The 18,793-nt window shown below is 38.9% G+C and overlaps 1 protein-coding gene and 1 long non-coding RNA gene across 2 annotated transcripts in view; one reads left to right on the top strand and one right to left on the bottom strand.

Moving 5' to 3' along the window:
- The window catches only part of SYNPO2 (synaptopodin 2), a 936,240-nt gene that overhangs the window by 613,736 nt on the left and 303,711 nt on the right, over positions 1-18,793 (top strand). Inside the window, exon 3 of the mRNA XM_044061655.1 lies at positions 17,218-18,050. Coding sequence (XP_043917590.1) covers positions 17,218-18,050 — 833 coding nt within the window. The remainder of the gene's footprint in view (positions 1-17,217; positions 18,051-18,793) is intronic.
- LOC122793526 lies at positions 1,115-17,276 on the bottom strand. The gene is made up of 3 exons (XR_006363487.1): positions 17,180-17,276; positions 2,421-2,460; positions 1,115-2,336 (listed from the first exon to the last, which is right to left on the bottom strand). It is a non-coding gene; the product is annotated as an uncharacterized LOC122793526 (long non-coding RNA).

The following is an 18,793-nucleotide window of genomic DNA, read 5'->3' as shown; positions in this document are numbered from 1 at the left end:
TTCTGTGCTACCAGCACTGATTACCTGTGGAAAACAGTGATTGGTGTTCTGTGCTACCAGCAGTGAGCTCCTGTGGAAAACAGTGATTGGTGTTCTGTGCTGCCAGCAGTGATCTCCTGTGGAAAAAAACAGGTGGTGTTCTGTACGCCCAGTGAGCTCCTGTGGAAAGGTGTTCTATCTTACCAGCAGTGATTTCCTGTGGAAAACAGTGACTGGTGTTCTGTGCTACCATCACTGATTACCTGTGGAAAACAGTGATTGGTGTTCTGTGCTACCAGCAGTGAGCTCCTGTGGAAAACAGTGATTGGTGTTCTGTGCTACCAGCAGTGAGCTCCTGTGGAAAACAGTGATTGGTGTTCTGTGCTGCCAGCAGTGATCTCCTGTGGAAAACAGTGATTGGTGTTCTGTGCTACCAGCAGTGATCTCCTGTAGTGACTGGTGTTCTGTCCTACCAGCAGTAATCTCCTGTGGAAAACAGTGATTGGTGTTCTGTGCTACCAGCAGTGAGCTCCTGTGGAAAACAGTGATTGGTGTTCTGTGCTACTGCAGTGATCTCCTGTGGAAAACAGTGATTGGTGTTCTGTCCTACCTGCAGTGATCTCCTGTGGAAAACAGTGACTGGTGTTCTGTCCTACCAGCAGTGATCTCCTGTGGACAACTGTGATCGGTGTTCTGTCCTACCAGCAGTGATTTCCTGTGGAAAACAGTGATTGGTGTTCTGTGCTACCAGCAGTGATCTCCTGTGGAAAACAGTGATTGGTGTTCTGTCCTACCAGCAGTGATCTCCTGTGGAAAGCAGTGATTGGTGTTCTATCTTACCAGCAGTGATCTCCTGTGGAAAACAGTGACTGGTGTTCTGTTCTGTGGCATCTTGTGTCTTTGAGCACCTGACACTAGAAGAAAAATAACTCAACAATGTGTACAGAAGTTGCATGATCCTGTACAAATAAACTAGTTATGTAATAGCAGCAGTTATGAACAAGCTGCAGTCAGTTACATGTTAGTTATGCTAAGCATTGTAGTTTCCACTTACAATAATTTCACTGCAAAGCTGACTCAATGTGTACAAGTTTCTCCTAAGAAACGGTATGTTCTACATTAATGGTGCAGCAAATAAATCCTGAATGGTTACTAAATAGTTTAAAGTGTTGGTTTCCCAAAGTACTTGAATGTAAAGTACATGTTGGCTCTGTGATTTAGGGAGATGAAGCCTCGACTATGACTCAAGCAACCCAAATTCAGCTAGCAGCCTGTGTGTTTGTGGATGAAAATGACCCAGTGCCTGCTCATATGTTGTGTTGGGATGGAGGGGCCACACATGTTGGGGGGGTATCCACTGTTGACCACTGGTGAAGACCAGGAGCCAGAAAGCACGAGCCACTTATAGTTTGGCAGAGCTTTAAGTCACATAACCATCAGAGGCAGATACAGCTTCTTCACAACATCTTCTTGTGCACTCATCTGTGTGCCTAATCCCTAGTACATCTGGGAAGTTTTCTCCTCAACATACTAGTTGGCCACACTGTGATAGCCCCTGCACTCCCACTCTGCTGTTTGTTCATGGGGCAGTATGAAGCCCAATAGCCAAGACGGATTCCCCTCTGGAAAGAGGACAACGTGAAGAGGGGTCAGATTGTGGTGTGGCTAAATAACAGAGGTCCTAATGAGAATGAGGCTATAGAGAACCATGACAATTGCTGAGGACAGCGATAACAGTTTTTAACAGTCAGTCATTCTCTAACAGTCTGACAAGAAAAGAGAACCTTCTTCACAGAGAAAAAAAAATAAAACATTCAGTTAAAATATTCTGCCTAACGAGCAATAGATTCCCTGTGAATTCTGCACCACAAACTGCAGTCTTTTATACTGCTTTATATGAGCAAGCACATTTTTTCAGTTACAGTTGCATTGTGATATAATAATAAAATACACAAGGTAGTATGTTGTAACAAGGGCACTCAATTCAGGGATAAATATAGGAGTGCTGTACCCTTCAGCATACGTCAAATGCAGATTCCAGTAGGAGTAAGATGACATGCAAAGTGTCAGCAAGACATATAGACAGTGACCAGGAGAAGAGACAACTACCCTAATTAAGACTCCTATTTGTTTTGTAACATCCAGTAGTAAGTGTTGCTGTCAGGTTAGTACCAGTCACTGACACCCAACCTCTCCCTCTGCTTTTGATCCCATAGTTATAAAGTTTCTGGAAGTGTGTTGATCATACACAGTTTGTGGGCTCACTTTGGACAGCTTGAAAGGTACCCGGGCCCTGGGCCCTTTGAGTGGACTGAAGTGATAGGAGACAAAAATTTGGTATCCACATTTGTAGGTTTCTGGGGAAAAATCAGAACAAAGAATGTTAACAAAGCACTTGAACTGGAAGCAATTATAGATGTGAAGACTTATATAGTGCTTACCTATTCAACTTGCTGAGCTGCTTTTACTCCATAGAATTGACTGAAAAATAAACAGAAAGAAATAAACTGTTGACTGTTGATTAATAATGGGAAGTACATTTGCACTGAATAAGTGAGTTTGTGTTTTTCTCTGACACAGGTCTTCCTGACTCCAAGGAGAGCTCCCACATCTGATTTCTCATATAGACTTCTAGATATGAGGAGTACTACCTTCACCTAATTCTCCTCATATCTGTCTTTAGTTGGTCAGGTCTGGAGGAATCTGAATTCTGTTTAAAGACTGAACGGTGCAACAAATGTTTATTTCAATGTTTGAGCTCCCCTAAAAGAGAGATGTATCCCATCAATCATGTAGCAGTCTGAGGAAGCACACTGATTACTGAATCCCCTGTCTGCAGCACTATGTACTGGGTCAATTATTAAAGGAATCATTGAAATGTGGCTGCATGTCCACCCACAAGATGCTCGTTGAAGATGCATTGGTAACTAGGCTGAAGTGGGACTATGGACCTGTTGACATGGAAAACTAGCTGAGATATTAATCACAGTAAAAAGTACCAATCTGACTGCTTAATAGTGCACATGATAGAGCAATTCACTGTCACGCCAACATTTAGTGCCAGCTCTAGTCAGACTTACATGAACTCCACCAGTGGCTCATAAACCATAAACTACTTCTCAACCTCACCAAGACCAAACTATATTTTTGGAACTCCACAGAAAATTCACCAAGCACCTGACTCTTTAGCTATCTGTGACCTACACAACCATTCCATAGAGACAACCTCCACCTTGAAATGCCTAGGACTATGGCTTGATCTATCACTAAACTTTAATTTCCACATAGACAAAGTGAGAACCAAAATAAATTCCGTCCTCTTCCAGACCAAAAAGATCTCTCATTTTCTATCCCAACCAGCCAGGGCAGCCATTGGTAAAGGAGTTCTCCTTTCTCAACTTGAATATTGGCTCCCAATTTTTGCTTCTGCCTTCAAAAAACACATTGCCACACTCCAGACTATCTGTAACAGCATCTGATGACTCATTACAAACTCACCTCTCTGTGAGCATTACTGCATCACCCTAGAAAAAGCCAAATGGCTACCCATAAAACAAAGATCTAACCTACTTTTAGGATCCCAACTCTGCAAACTACTCCAGCTCCACACACTTGCTCTACTTGCAGCTAGACTTCATGAAAAAACCTCCTCATACAACCTGAGACACAGCTAACAAGCCACACCAACTCTCATTACCCCGAGAATCAAATTCCACAGCACCGCATATGCTTTGTCCTTCCAGGCACCTACTCTGAAGAAACAACACTTATTCCAAATTCAGAATGCAACTCAAAAAGCACTTCTTCATCCAAGCCAAATGCTCCTGCTTCAACACAGGACATACTACCTAACCTATCTCCTTTCGGAGTCTCTTCTCCTCTCCTCTCTTAAGATTCACTGAAAATTGACCCACTTTACAAACTAATGTATGTATTGTACATTACACTGTGCTTGATTCTACATTGCACTGTGCTTGTTCACCAGTGTATATATACACAGTTATTTCTATGCCATTAGTCTGAACTACTTTGTCATTGCTTACATTTCCGTATTTGTTGTCTGTGAAATGTTTTGTATTTCACCTGGACTGAGCCTGCAAATGATCAGAATTGATCAGTGCACTACCCCAGTAAACTAATACAAATAATTAAATAAACCTGAAAGGAAGGTGTGTGCATAATGGTGTCACAGAAGCAGTATGTGAAGCATGTGACACACTGCAAACATTCCCAAAGTCATGTGATGTTACATATGGGTACAGTGCTGTATTGTGACAATGATGGAATATTGTGGGACTGGTGGTCATGTATCACAAAAGGAACTGCACAGTTTCTTGGGGACTATCTAGACTTATTCCTTCATCACTACAATTATTTATGCTATCCTTAACATGAAGTCCCTATGGCTGTATGTGTTTGCTCATAGTATGGATCCTCCTATCATCTAAAATGTAATTTTTATTCCTCCAAGATCACATCCCTAAAGTGCAAGAACACTTTACAGGAAGGTATAAGTAATTTCAGCTGCATATATCCATGCACATATGGTTTACTGTGCCATCAGTCTGTTTTCCCTTGGTTGCCTGCAGTCATTGACTTTGACATCAGCTGTTTGAGTAGTCCAAGTGCAGGAATCTGTTGTTAAATTATGAGATTTTTGTGCTGAAGTTGTGAAGCCATTTCCCATTATGGGGATATCGTGTTTAGCATGCAGGTGGATGATTGTAGTTTTGGGTGGTGATAATGAAGGCTTTACCATGTATAAATGAAAATGATGCAGGGTGGAGACTTAAGATCATGTCATGGAGAGTGGAGCACCTAAGCTTGAATATCATGTAAGTGGAACACCAAGGTTGCTGATTATGTAGGGTGGAACTCCTGAGAAGCATCTAATGTAGAAAGGCGTTCTTAAGAGGATGTCACATGGAGTGGAGTTCTTGGGTTCTATCACTAGCCCTTATTTGAGTATGACTGACATCCTCCTTATGTGTGACACATGTTTGGAAACATTTATAGATAAGGGTGACCAACTACTGAAAAACTTTCCAGCTGCTAAAATAGGAGAGTGACGAACCTGATTAAGAATATGTTGCTCTAAGAGCTTCACCTAGTAATGGCTGCATGAAGGTACATACTCATGCATCAGAATCTTCAAACAATGCATACATGAGGACACACTTTAAAGATGTACTACGACAGTTACAACTTCATTTTGGCAATAGTATGAGGAATAGTATCTTTCTCATTCAAAAGCCACTGTTTCTCATTCAAAAGCCACTATAAATATGTGGTTACATGTTAAATTGTGAGTATATTGGCATGTTTTCAGAAATTCATGTAGAGTATAAATGGATAATATTGCAGTGCAATATATTTTATTTGAAACAAAAGCATAGCCAGACATGTGCCAAGTAAGCCTTTTCCGACTTTTTTGGGATCTTGGATAAGTGATCAGAGTAAACAGTTACTTAGGACTTGCTTCTTTAATTTTGTATTTTTTTAATAAGTTGAACTGTATAGCAAAATTACCTCAACAGTTCACCCTGCAATTAGTAGCATGAGCTGAAAACAGATCACATGATAGGACTGTAATTCACTCAGTCAACATTATAGTCCTACTTCTGTGCCTGAGCTCACAAAAACACGAGATGTTCATTAGGTATGTTGCATGCTACATTGTTCATCACTGGCACCAACAATGATCAACAGAGATTTCGGGCCTAGGGAGAATGTAAAATTGGGGGGAAGGGGACACAGCTCCCCTGAATGCAATTGCTTTTTTTTCCTTTCTTTCTTTCTTTTGAGATCTTATAATTTAGGGACAGGGGATGTGCAATTACAAATAAAGAATGATGAGGTGGGTGGATATACTGTGTGTGTGTGTGTGTGTGTGTGTGTGTGTGTGTGTGTGTGTGTGTGTGTGTGTGTGTGTGTGTGTGTGTAATACATTAACATGAATAACATTTCTTTTACTTAATCACATTCAAACATATCATAGATATCTAGCCCAAAAGATGGTAATTGGAATATAACCTGCTTTTGATAGCAACTGACTTATTGTCATTTGATCTAGGGTTGCCACCTTTTTAAATACCCAGTCTAGTACATTTCCTATGGAAACATGCAGTTTTGTAGGATAAACCATACCGGAAGTCAGACCTAAAAACTCCCACCCAGAAAAACATACCAGGTACAAGACATAATCTTGCATATTGATTGATTCCCATGCATACTAAGCTGATCAGCAGCCACCAAAACAAACTCATGGATGATCAAACACCTTAAAACACTGTTGAAATTAAGAAATAAGCTAACCATTTAAAATCTCAGGATCCACATTACAGAATCCCAAGATGTAGAAACTAAATGACCAAAAAAATCTGGGCTTGCATATACTATGTCTCAGATTGCCATTTCTTGGGCTATTCCTTTTTGTCCAAGTTATGTCAATCTCAGAGCTGGTATATATACATTTGGTGGGGTGGGGGCTTTCCCTGTACACCATGGGGTGCAGAAGGGTTGCCCCCTGCAAAGTCAAGTTTAAAGACGAAAAGCAATATTTGGCATTCACTCTTCTGTATTTTTAGCCTTTGTGTGTGTCTGTGTGTGTGTGTGTGTGTGTGTGTGTGTGTGTGTGTGTGTGTGTGTGTGTGTGTGTGTGTGTGTGTGTGTGTATGTGTGTGTTTGTTTGTGTCGGGACTCTTCAGTGCAAGTTTCAACATTTCAATAGAGAGCTGAAATAAATTTTGATCACAGTGGAATTATTTTATCACCCACTGACATAAGGAATGACTCTTATTTTTCAGGAATACTGCCATAAAAGCAGTCAAACAACATGAACGCTATTTCTAACGCAACAAACAAACAACACTCTTTAGCAAACCTAACTTTTTTATCTATTTGTTTACCAGGTAAGCCCACTGGACACATCATCCTTTTTCCATGACAACCCATGAGCACTGGGCTAAGTGAATTGTTCAGAGTTACATAGTAGGCAAATGAATGTGGAAGGACTCAAACCATCTACCTCGAACACAGGAAGCAACTCATTAACACCACCCAACTTTAGTCCTCTTTACTAATTTGCAGGCATTTTGGAGAGAATAAACATAATCATGAGAAGAATTAACTAAGTTGACAGTGTAGAAAGAAATTCATTTAATACCACAGATAGCCTCAACTTACCCGAAGACTTTCTCCAAATATTTCTGATACTTACCAGAGCTCCACTTTAATCTACAGACTTCATCTCAAAATCCAGCTTTGTGGTATAGGAAGATAAAGCCCTCACCAAGACCCACATGACCCATCATCAGTTAACAGTCAGGGTCCTGGAATGGCTGGCAGAACAAAGTGAGAGAGAACGAGTGGCTGTAGCTGTTGTGCCTATCTTAGGGGAGGAAAGTGGTCTGGTTGGCAATAGGGATGACACTACCTGGAGAACAGATGTGCAACTTGCAAAGTATGAACCAGGGCTGTAGAGTTTGAGCTACCAAGGTGCATTTGTGCAGTAACCTTCATTATATAAGTGCATAATCCCACACTTATGCCAGGGAATGGCCACATGTATTAGCAGTTGTGAGTGGGGGTTGACAGTAAATGAGCAATGCCCCGACAGCTGCTGATGACAGACATGCCATGATCGGCTGTCATCCCATAAGGGGGATGAATAGGTATAAGCACGGCAACATGCCAGATGGTCAGCAAGTGAGTGAGTCAGTCAGTGAAGTAGAAAAAAGGAATATAAAAAAGGTAACTGGAAAACGAATTCACAAGTCTACAGTAAACTGCCCCTAGTGCTCTAATGGGTTCTTCCCTAGAAGAACTCTGGAAATTCTCACTACCTTAGTGAGAATGGTGTGCTAACTGCTAAAATAAAGGCAATGATCTTTTCCTCCCTTCTTCAGTTTAGATTCTATAATTCCACTGGTTCATCAATGATTCCCTGTGGCTAAGCATAAAAACACACTCTACTTTATTTCTCTTGACCACTAGCTGGACCATTTGGGAACCTTTGTCTACTATATTGAAATAACCAACTCTGAAAGCAATTCTCTTCTGTTCTGTTCATGGAAGAATGTCATGGCATATTTCCATCAGTAGTAAGTACTAATGGACACCAATATATTTGTGGCACATCTAGATTGTGGACTTCTCTAAATGTCCATGCCTCACAAAAAAATGTCATCTCTTCACACAATAGCAATCATAGCATTCGGGGTCTGCAGATTTATTATGTTAACCCTCATCTATAAACACCGCCAGGTAGTCTTGTGAAATGCAAAATGGATACACAGATGACTGCAAACTTGGGAGTCTTGTTCTTAAACCTGTTAACACCACCTGCTTTCAAACAGCACTTAACATTGTAAATGAATGGTGTTGTATAAAAGAAGGTATCTTTAGTGTTGAAAAGGTAGCATTTTGGAATTTGGCAAAACTCCTACCAGCTTTATCTGCTAGTGATGGGCATTGACTAAAAGCTGATAAAGAGTAAGAGACATTCTTGCCCTTGTAGAGGATGGATTTTCATTTAATGTCCATATATCTGCTACTATCCATAAATCATATGGAGTTGCATACATGAGCCACTGTTGGGCTGAGAGCCATATCAGAGAAATAGTCTCCTTTACACAGCTTTTTGTTAGACCAATTATAGAATATAAATACCCTGTTATGTAACCTGCACATATGCTATCTTGTGCAGCTGGAGAAAGTAGAAAGATTTCTCACAGAGAGAGGCTTTCGAAGCTTGTCTTGTGATGAAGGACTGCATTAACTCTGTCTCCTCTGCTCCTTAATGCCTTCTTAGAAGAGAACTGTGCCTGAAACAAAAAGCATTAAAGGGCTCCTTTCCATTTGTATTCATTATGTATCTATTTGAAACCCTTTGCTTGGAATACCTTCCTAGGTAACTTGAACACAAGGAAAAATGGCCACAGTAAAAATTAATATCCACATTATGGTGAAATATGACAACTTTGTATCTCAGAGACTCCCACGACTATGAAATAAACTCATTCCTTAATTAAACTCAAATCATTATTTCAAACCTTCAAGAAAGAATTGAAGGACAACACTGGCACAAGTTGTAAAATGTCAAACAGAGCTTCAAGCTCCTTGGTAAACAAGCCTTGTTCTTGTTCACTAGATCTATGAACCTATAAACCTGTTAGTCAAAGGTTAGCTATATAGCTATGTCATTTTTTATTGAAATTACTTAAAGCTGTAATCTTTCATCTGTCTGCCTAACAGGCTAACACATTCACCCTTCCAATTTAGCCTTAACTCTGGCTTTAATGATGCCCTAGTACTAATGTCCCTGTAAAATGAGCTACACTCATTACAATTCTTATCCTTTTTAACCATGTGTAAAAACGTCTTGCAGGCTATAAACAGTTCAGAATTAAATTGATAAACAATCTCACTTGATTTTTTTTTCAGAAGAAAATTACTATATGCATGTTTGTATGTTACATCACTCTGCAGTGTAATTTATTGTACAATCAACTGTTTTAGTATTATTGTTCTTCCTGTAATGGGAGCTATAATTAAGTCACATGTGGATCAAATTGAATAAATATTCTGAATATCTGATCATATGAATTAAGATTGGGTCAAAACAAACTTGTACATATTCCTTTTTTTCTCATGGAGTAGCTGTTATATTACTTTCAAAATTAAAAACACAAAGTAGTAGTAGAAAATGTCTGAATGTTTCAGAGATACAGCCCTGCATTTGAAGGGACCCACAACAGATTTATTTTACCAATAGAATGTGCTAGGTACCAAAGTGCATTATATTCAACTTCACTATGGTGTGGGTATGTGACTTTGTTTCAGGTGGACAAATGTGGGACTTGTCCAGACTATATTGGTACAGAGTTGGCATTTTATGAACAAGTAAGATCATGTACATTTCATGGGTACAGGACTTTTATTAAAACCTTTGCAGTCATTATACAGGTGCCACCATCAAAAACTGCTGTATTAACAACAGCTATGTGGCATAGTCATCTTCAAATTTTTATATATTTTTAGACCCCCACACACACACACACACACACACACACACATTGCCTAACTTCTAGCTGACCCTCTGCTGTTTCATACTAATCACTCTTAACTCACTTAAATGGCCCCAGTATCACTACCCCCTGCAGGATGGGACCACTTTGGCTATAAGCATTTTGGAGAAACAGACATGAAAACATGAGTTACAGCTTCTTGCAGCATCAAAGGGACTTTTTTTACTAATGCCCTAACTAGGCAGAGCTAATGACACACTTCATTACACGTAAAGTCAGCTAACTTCAGTCCTACCCTCTAACACCAAATTTTAACGTCAATCTGCATTACAGTTATGGTACATTCCCATCACTTGGGAAGTGATACATTACAGACAGAAATCCCACCCATCTCTCCCAGAAAAGGCAAGTAATAAAATGCCAGTTCTTTATACCCTCTTGCACCTGAGCTGTTAATTGACCTAAGGTTGTCTGAGTCACATTGTTTTCACCTTCATCACCAAGGAGCAATGGTATATATAAAAATTCTAACAAGAATGCTGCATTTTTCTCCTCTTTTCTAAGAGATGTTTTGGTATAATAATCCTAGTATCACCTTTTTTTAAACAAAAATCTATAACTTGGATATCAGCAGAGTCAAGCTTACACTCTTGAGGTATTTAGTAAAATAAAAATACTGGATGAAGCTGGAATTAAAACAAAAAATGAAACATTTCTAAATTAGAAGAATGGTTTCATAAAATGCAACATTAGCTTTTAGCATCATATTATTTGTTAAAAAAAGGAATCATAAGCTGTTATATTTTAACAAACATCCTTTATTACTTCTGCTTAAAATGTATTTGTCATGTTCTGAAGCATGTTTGTTTTACAATTAAGTTCCAGCTAAACTCCTCATGTTACAGTTGCAAGTGGTTTTGCAAAAAAAATGAAGATTATAGAACTTAGATTGTTTTTGTTTTATAGTTTACTTAGTTTTTTCAACTATCATTCCTATGACATTATGTCATGGAAAGTGTTTTACATGCAACTGTGAAGCATAATGGATAACCAAAAAAAAAAAAAAGGTTCTAAAGAAGAGCGGCTTCTTATCTATATTGTGGTTTCACAACTACATATTTACACATGTTCATTTTTAATAGAAGGTGTTCCTTCTGCCAGACCTAGTTGATGGCTTGTTTTTCTAAGAGGTAAAATACTGATGCTTTTAGCATGGAAATGCAATAGTCTGTAAAACAGTTTAGGTTGTTGTGTCTTTTGGCTTATCCCGGTTAGGGGTCGCCACAGCGGAACTCCGGTCCGCTAATGTTGGTAGTGGGTTTTTACGTGCCGTTTCCAGCCCTGACGCACAACCTTCAACGAAGGCATGCCCATTTACGCATGCCTCCACACAGAAGACGCTCTAGCTGAGAATCGAACGCAACGTCTTGCTGTGAGGTGACAACGCTACCGCAGCACCACTAACGCGGATAAGGTAGTGAGGCATTATTGGTACATATTTCATAATGTCATGGCAGGGATTTTTCCAGAAAATGTTCAGGTGGTTATCATTATCAACAAAATAAAATAAAAAAACAGCACGCTTTTTGCATCAAAAACTGTATAAATTGATATGGTGCATGTTGAGGAGGTTATATTTAACCTCAAGGGTTTGTTACTTAGACTGCCTTCAGGACATGACCAATATATTTTAAATACAATTGACACAAGTATAATTTTACTTCAGTGGCAGAGTGCTATACGTATATTCTTGTGTACATATACATTCTGGTTCTTGTACAAAACATATTTATACTGTGAATGTTTAGGTAGTTATCTTTACTGAAAATCAGTTTTATCAAAATCCTGTTTGATCTCTTGTCTTCCCAAAGCAGATTAACAGCAAGTGTTTTGTCCCCATTGCACCTCACCTTTCCTTAATTAAATATGACAACACAGGGATACATCAACACAGGGGACACGACAGATTTTGACTGAATAGGTTGTTTGATAAGTGAGTTTTGATTAAGTGCTGACTTCTCAATGCAGTGTGCCAGTAAATTGGAAGTATGTAAAGTGTTAAATTCCCAGAAACCTTCAGTATTCCACACATTTAATGTCATTAAACAGAACGTAATGAGTTATTTATTTCACTAGATTGGTAATATAGTTCTCAGCTGGCCCTCCTTTTGCAGAATGTCCCTGATTTTGCCACATATTTTTGGTCAGTTCCTTGTAAAAATAGATTTTTCTTTCTAACTGTTTTAGACTGCCGTCATTGATAACAACAGACATTTGACTTTCAGACTTCATATGAAATTGCATGCTAATACAAAACCTGTTCTAGGAAAGTTCTAATTATATGAGAACAATATTTAAAATATGTCCCTTATTTTGGACCTTCATCTTTAATTCTTGCACGGAGAGGTTGAGAGATATGATGATGGTACCAAAAGTGGAGTTTCTATTGGAAATGTAATTTGTGGTGATGTAGGTGGTCCTTCTGGTTAATGAGCAGGCACCACTGATTGTGGTGTAGATTGTTGTATGAGGGTGAAGTGTGAGGGGCATACTTTTTATACAGCTTCTGTGCTGCAGTTTAGTTCTACTAGAAAGTAGTAAGGATTAGTTTCCTTGTCAATATACAGTTCTGCATAGGAGCTTGCACCGTCTACAAGACCAACAGGCTGCAGTTGTTTGTACATGAGAGAAGCAGATACTTTGTCATTCAGAGGAGCGGCAGGGAGTTAAAAATCTTATGCTGCTGTTAAAAGATGGCAGCAAAAATATGCAGCAGAAGAACCGAACACTCATTTGACCTTCTTGAGTAAAACTCTAATAGTGTGGGATAGTGAGGATGCTAATACTGAATTGGAAGCATAGCACTATAGAGAAAAGCAGAAATGTACCTCCACAGTAGGAGTACTATTGCTGATAGCACAACATTTGAAAGCTAACAAGTGGTATAATATCTGGGCAGAGTATGCAGGAACAAGGAGTATATCAAAAAGGTAGTGAACTATGAGGTGGCATTGTGTTAATTATACATAGAGATTACTATTTCAGTAATCACAAACAGATCTAATGCCATGAAAGAGGAAAAAGGAAAAATAACTTATCCTCTGCTTGTAAATTCATTTTTATAACAAGGACAGCTTCACTGCTGTTCTGTGGGATTAAATGTAAAACAAAAATGATGAAGCCTGACACGTGACATGTATGGTGGTACAGTTTACTATCAAAATCATGCATCATAGTTCTTCATGTATTTACTTAACTGAAAATAAATGTCGAAAATCAAAAAGTTATTTCATCAGAATGACAACAGCGGTAATGTCGATAATTCACAATTCAATATTATCAACATTACCCAGGTTACCTTCACTTCTGGTGATTTTCTATTTACGTTTTGCAGGGGGGCAAGCCCCCCTGCACCCCCTGAGGATATTATATATACAAATTCAAGATCACACTACAGTGAGGAAAAGGGCAAATTTCCCAATCCCCACTGTATGAGCAAATGCACACTAGCATTCTCTAAGGTGGATTCGAACATTTTCAGAGCGACATTACAGAAACTGGGAACCATGCATTTGACCATCCCAGTTTTGGATAACTGCCATTCCACATTTTAATAGTGAACCTTGTGGTACACCATCAAGGATTCATACTAACAATGTTAAATCCAAAAAGAGTTTCCTAGTAATTCTATCAAAGCATGTGATAAGCCTCAATCTGTGGGGCAAAGATGTGTTTTTCTTAGTGCCTAGATAACATGAAGGAACTCTTTATGCCAAAAATCAATTACTTGTTTCTAAATATTTTTGTTGTATTTTTTGGTATTCTCCAACCTTTGATCATGCAGATCTCGTAGTTCTCAACTGACTCTTTCATTCTGCGTAACCATCATGGCTATTTTGGCACCCTACATTATGCCATGAGTAGACCCTCCTTTTTCTGGAACAGTATGCCTTTCAGAATTCTCTCTTTTATTGCAGGTAGTGAAGGGTGAGAGTCAGGGGACTGAAAAACCATCATCTCTGATTGGCTTGCTCTTCCTGCTTACACAATCACCTTCTCCTTATGATATTGCTGCAGCAAGGCCTGCATAGCCACAGCATGTATGCATATTTCCCTATACCTGACTTAATCGAATGCATGCATATTGCTTGGCAATCAAAACCCTAGCCTTTCAGTCTATTAATATTCCAAAATAAATCCTTTATTAGATGGCATTCATCTTTTCCCTGAGACAGGTGACCAATATCCTTTTCCCTGAGACAGGTGACCAATATCAGCCACCCACTCCTACCCTGCTTGCCAGCTCTTAAATCCCTAAGGCCTGGTACATTAATCTAGGCCACACAGGACAACAGGATTAAATGTATCTGTGTCATACAGATGGCTTTGTTTTGGAATAGTTAGTCAAAGCATGAGTTAGACATCTACACCTGAAATATCATTACCACAAAAGGCAGTTTTCATGATTGTGCTGTGTGGATTTTAACCCCACTTTTGCAGAAGTTTGCAAGGATTTGCCTGTGTACTTCATGATAACTGAAAACCATCCCTACAATGAATGAAGAGTGTAGATTGGAAGAATGTCAGCTTCTAGGAATGTTGTAAAAGTACAACAGCAGCAGACGAAGATGGCATTGAGTACTAGTCCCCAGTCTCTAGCTAGATGTAATGTGTGCTGAAGCATTACTCGCTATCACTAGTTCAGCATAGCCAGATAGACTAGTGTAGGATGCCCTGCCTCATACTGCAGCAGATGTTTTGGCACATACCTCAAAGCATATTTATACCTCACAGTGTGTTTTTGCAAGATGTTCAAGTTCCTATTCAAATTTAAGTTTATTACTTTAGTACTTGGCACTTAAGCATTTTTTGAAATAGGACTCTAAGATACAAAATAGACTTGTAAAATACATGATACTTATTAGATTAACTACAAATAAACTCCAGGATAAAGAAATAGGTGAGAACTGTGTCAAAGTACAGTTGTTCTGTAACAAATCTGACAATTATCTGGACAACTGAAAAACATGGGTCAAACTGAGCAGCACTCTCTTTGTTCAGAAACAATCCATACTGCTACGCCAGACTGAAAACTGAAGCTTTGAGTTTCCACAAAGCAAATCTGTGAAGTCACACAGTTTGCAATGTCCATAAATATATAGTGCATACAGTCCAGTAAGTTAAAACTTGATAAAGCTGCACACTCCATTAATGGAAACTAAAAACACTTAAAATTATTGCTTTGGTATACATGGCAAAGCAACCACTAAATATTATAGCAATAGGCAGTGACTAAAAACTGTGGGAACATTTAGAGATCTAAGCTGTATTCTTTTCCCCAAAAGCAGAATCCTGTAAGACAAGAACACACCTCTAAATGCCATAAACTCTTAGCACATTCCTGCATAGGGATTACTATTAGTAGGCAATGCTGATCTGATGCCAGTTGCCACAGTAAAGTACCAAATATATAAGAAGAGGGAGAGAGAACTTAAGCAAGATGGCTGCTAGAAAGCCTAGTTGGTATATGAAATGACTAAGGCAGACAGGAAGAATTAAAAGCTGTCATTGTGCACTTTCATTTGTTACAAGATATAAACAGCTAATGTCCCAGGTCATTGTGTTAGATGTTATATTTATCGTACCTGTTGTAATCTCATTACAAGGGTGTACTTGCAGATATAAGCTTATTGACCATTAATGTCTCATGTTAGTACATTGCATGAATACTAAGTAATGCCATGTTTTATTTATTGTATTTCTTATAAACACATTACAAGGCTATACCTTGAAACAAACCCCAGTAAATGTGCACTGTTAATAAGAACCATATATCTAAAGAAAGCTAAAACCATAGTCATAAAACATATCAGCACTGGCTGGAAATAAGTGACTGTCTTAAGGGATAGAAGTGACTGACTTTTGGGATAGCATGATGGAGATTTTTTGATCACAATATTTCTTGTTTATTGCTGAATGAGAATATAGAAACTTTGATGCATTCGACCTGAGGGAGTAGTGATGCTTGGTAACATACACAAGCATAGTGCTTAAATCATACTCAGCTTTCTGGGAATGTTACCATGGCAGCTTTCCTTGTTTTTCGACCAGTGGTATCTTCATGTTCAAAAATGACAACAGAACAAACAGCATTGGTTAACATTGTGGCATGTTAACCTTTGGTATAGAATCACATATTTTACAAACATATGTACAACCTCTAAAAGTCCTACCCTCTAGAAAGAGCAAGAAGAGTCACTTATTGTCCAGAGAGGAGCAGGTCATCAAGGTAGGACTGATTTAAGGCTCCTCTTATGTCCACTTAACAGCCACTGAGCAGACATTGATGGAAAGTGTGTGTGTGTGTGTGTGTGTGTGTGTGTGTGTGTGTGTGTGTGTGTGTGTGTGTGTGTGTGTGTGTGGATATGTATGTGTGTGTATGCGTGCATGTGCGTCTGTGAACCTCACTTAATTAAACAGAGTAAATGTAGGCCACAGCTTTGAAAGTAGATGGCTACATGCTTACTGCTCCTACAAGTTTCTGATATAACCAACATTGTACAGCATGTAGTGTTATTGTAAAGTGTAAAATATTTTAGATGAGTGTAGTAGAGAGAGAGGGATTTGTCATACCCAGATGCTGACTATATCACCCAATTCACTTTCAGTCCAGTTTTTCCCTGACTGCTACATCCTGCTGGAGACCCTCAACCTTATATATGCATGTAATTTTGGAGAAAATTCAACAGTAATACCTAAATAAACATATAGGTCAGTTTTTGCACTTCCAAACTACAGTATCATTTAAAGGGTAAATTAATTCAATAAAACAGACAGGTTAGACCCAAAGCTATTCCAAAACTCTTAGAGAAACAGCATACACAGTAAGAGGCATGACAGATTAAGGGTAGGTCCAGTTCTAGTGTCTCTCCTCCACCCACAGTCATACAAATAGCACTTGTGGCTGCATCTAATTTTTTAACTAGTTCACTACAAGATCCTTGCTAGTTTGTATGACCTTATTTAAATGTGGATACTAATCCTGCCTTTCTGGCTTTCATACATGCATTGTTTGCTAAAAGTAGCATAGAAAATGCAAAACAGTACAAATACTAGTATTTCATTAAGCCATTAAATGCTGCACCTTTAAGATATACTAAAAATGAACTCACTTGAGCATCTGAACACAATTCTTCCTATCTTTTGACAGGCTGTCAAATGATGTAGATGAAACGGTGAAACCAGAACCAGAAGAAGAAGCAGTAGGTGTAGAGGTGTCTGATGAGCTGCAGAGTGCAGACCACCTGGAGAGCACCACCCTGGAAATTAGACCACCTGTTAAGCAGGTAGAGACAGAACTTTTTATTTCGGAGTCACAGGATGAAGCATACTATGCAGAGATCGAGATTAACACAGATGCAGTTGGAGTCCATCATCAGAAGCCCAGCAGCCTTTTTGGGAGTTTGTCTCCAGAAAAGAGAGTCAGTCCACAACAGCAGTTTCAAGAAGAGGCTTCATTTGAAAGCTTCACAGAAGGAATCAGAAAAGGGGATACAGTTGAGTTGCAAGTGTCTCTCTCTCATGACAAGGCAGTGAGCCCTGAAGCATCTGCTTCCTTAGTTTTAGAAGCTGAAAGAAACAGTTCTTTTAGAGAAGAGCCTGGGTTCCAGTGCAATGAAGTTGTTCAGGAGCAAACACCAGACACTTCCCTGTGTTCTAGAGCTGAGGCTGTCCAGCAATCAACCAAAGTTATCCAAATCAGTAATAGCAAACAGAGCTTCATAATTCATAGCATAAATAACGAGGACACCTCTCTACCCAAAGTGGAGGTTATACTGGACTTCTCCAACAAACAGAAGGAAACCTCCAGAGCTGACACAGAAAGTGGGTGTGACAAATCCCTTGAAGAAGGAGGGCAGACAGAGGCTGCTCCTCCCACAGCCTCCTTTGGAGTCTCATCAGAATGCACAGAGCAGGGAGAAGACGAGCAGCTCTTAGAAAAGGATCACATCCGACCCCACAGGCACAGGGCAAGGCACTCCAGTAAGTATGCCAGCTGCCATTTTTATTAAACTTCTTGAAAGTAATTTGGTGATCAGTAATAGACAGTAGCAATATTTTTCTGTATGTGTTGTTTTCTGAATGATGATTGACTTTTTTATCATGTTTGCCAAGTATAAAATTATCTATTGTAGCACTGCCTGTTAAAATATAAACTGCTCTGAGGCTCAGGATTCAAAAAAGACATATAATACAATAATGTTATTTGCTCTAAGGGAGAAAGAAGAAACAATTTCATGATGCTGTCTGTGTCAAAAAAGCTTAAATAGACTACTGTTTTCCTCTATAGTCATCTGAGTAATTGGTTTTTACTCTGTCCATAATGATATTTATATCTGTGTTTGTCTTTCAATTCCATACCCAATCTACTTAGATGTACTCTATTTAAAATGGCAGAATGCGCAATGTGCAAATGCTCTGTCATTAATAATAGAGAAAAAATTAAACTAGAGGTTGGTGTAAAGGCTGACGTTGGCAGAAATAATCTTGACAGACACCAGCATATGTGATCCCAACAGGTTACTCGATCCTTTCTCAACTTTGCAAGTCTTCCTTACTCTGCTATTATTTCTGCATTCTGAACCTAGAGGTCAGTAGGAAAGTCTTGCAAATAAAGTCCAAAATAGCTTTTTCCTATACAAATGAATACATGTTATTAGGACCCCAGTATTTATTAAAAAATGTCATGTTTATTTTATACATATGTGCCTCCTAGAAATAGATTA

This window comes from Protopterus annectens, chromosome 2.part0 (genome assembly GCF_019279795.1).
Source record: "Protopterus annectens isolate FY-2018-M chromosome 2.part0, PAN1.0, whole genome shotgun sequence".
Taxonomy (NCBI): domain Eukaryota; kingdom Metazoa; phylum Chordata; order Ceratodontiformes; family Protopteridae; genus Protopterus; species Protopterus annectens.
This window is presented reverse-complemented; position numbering and strand designations above follow the sequence as displayed.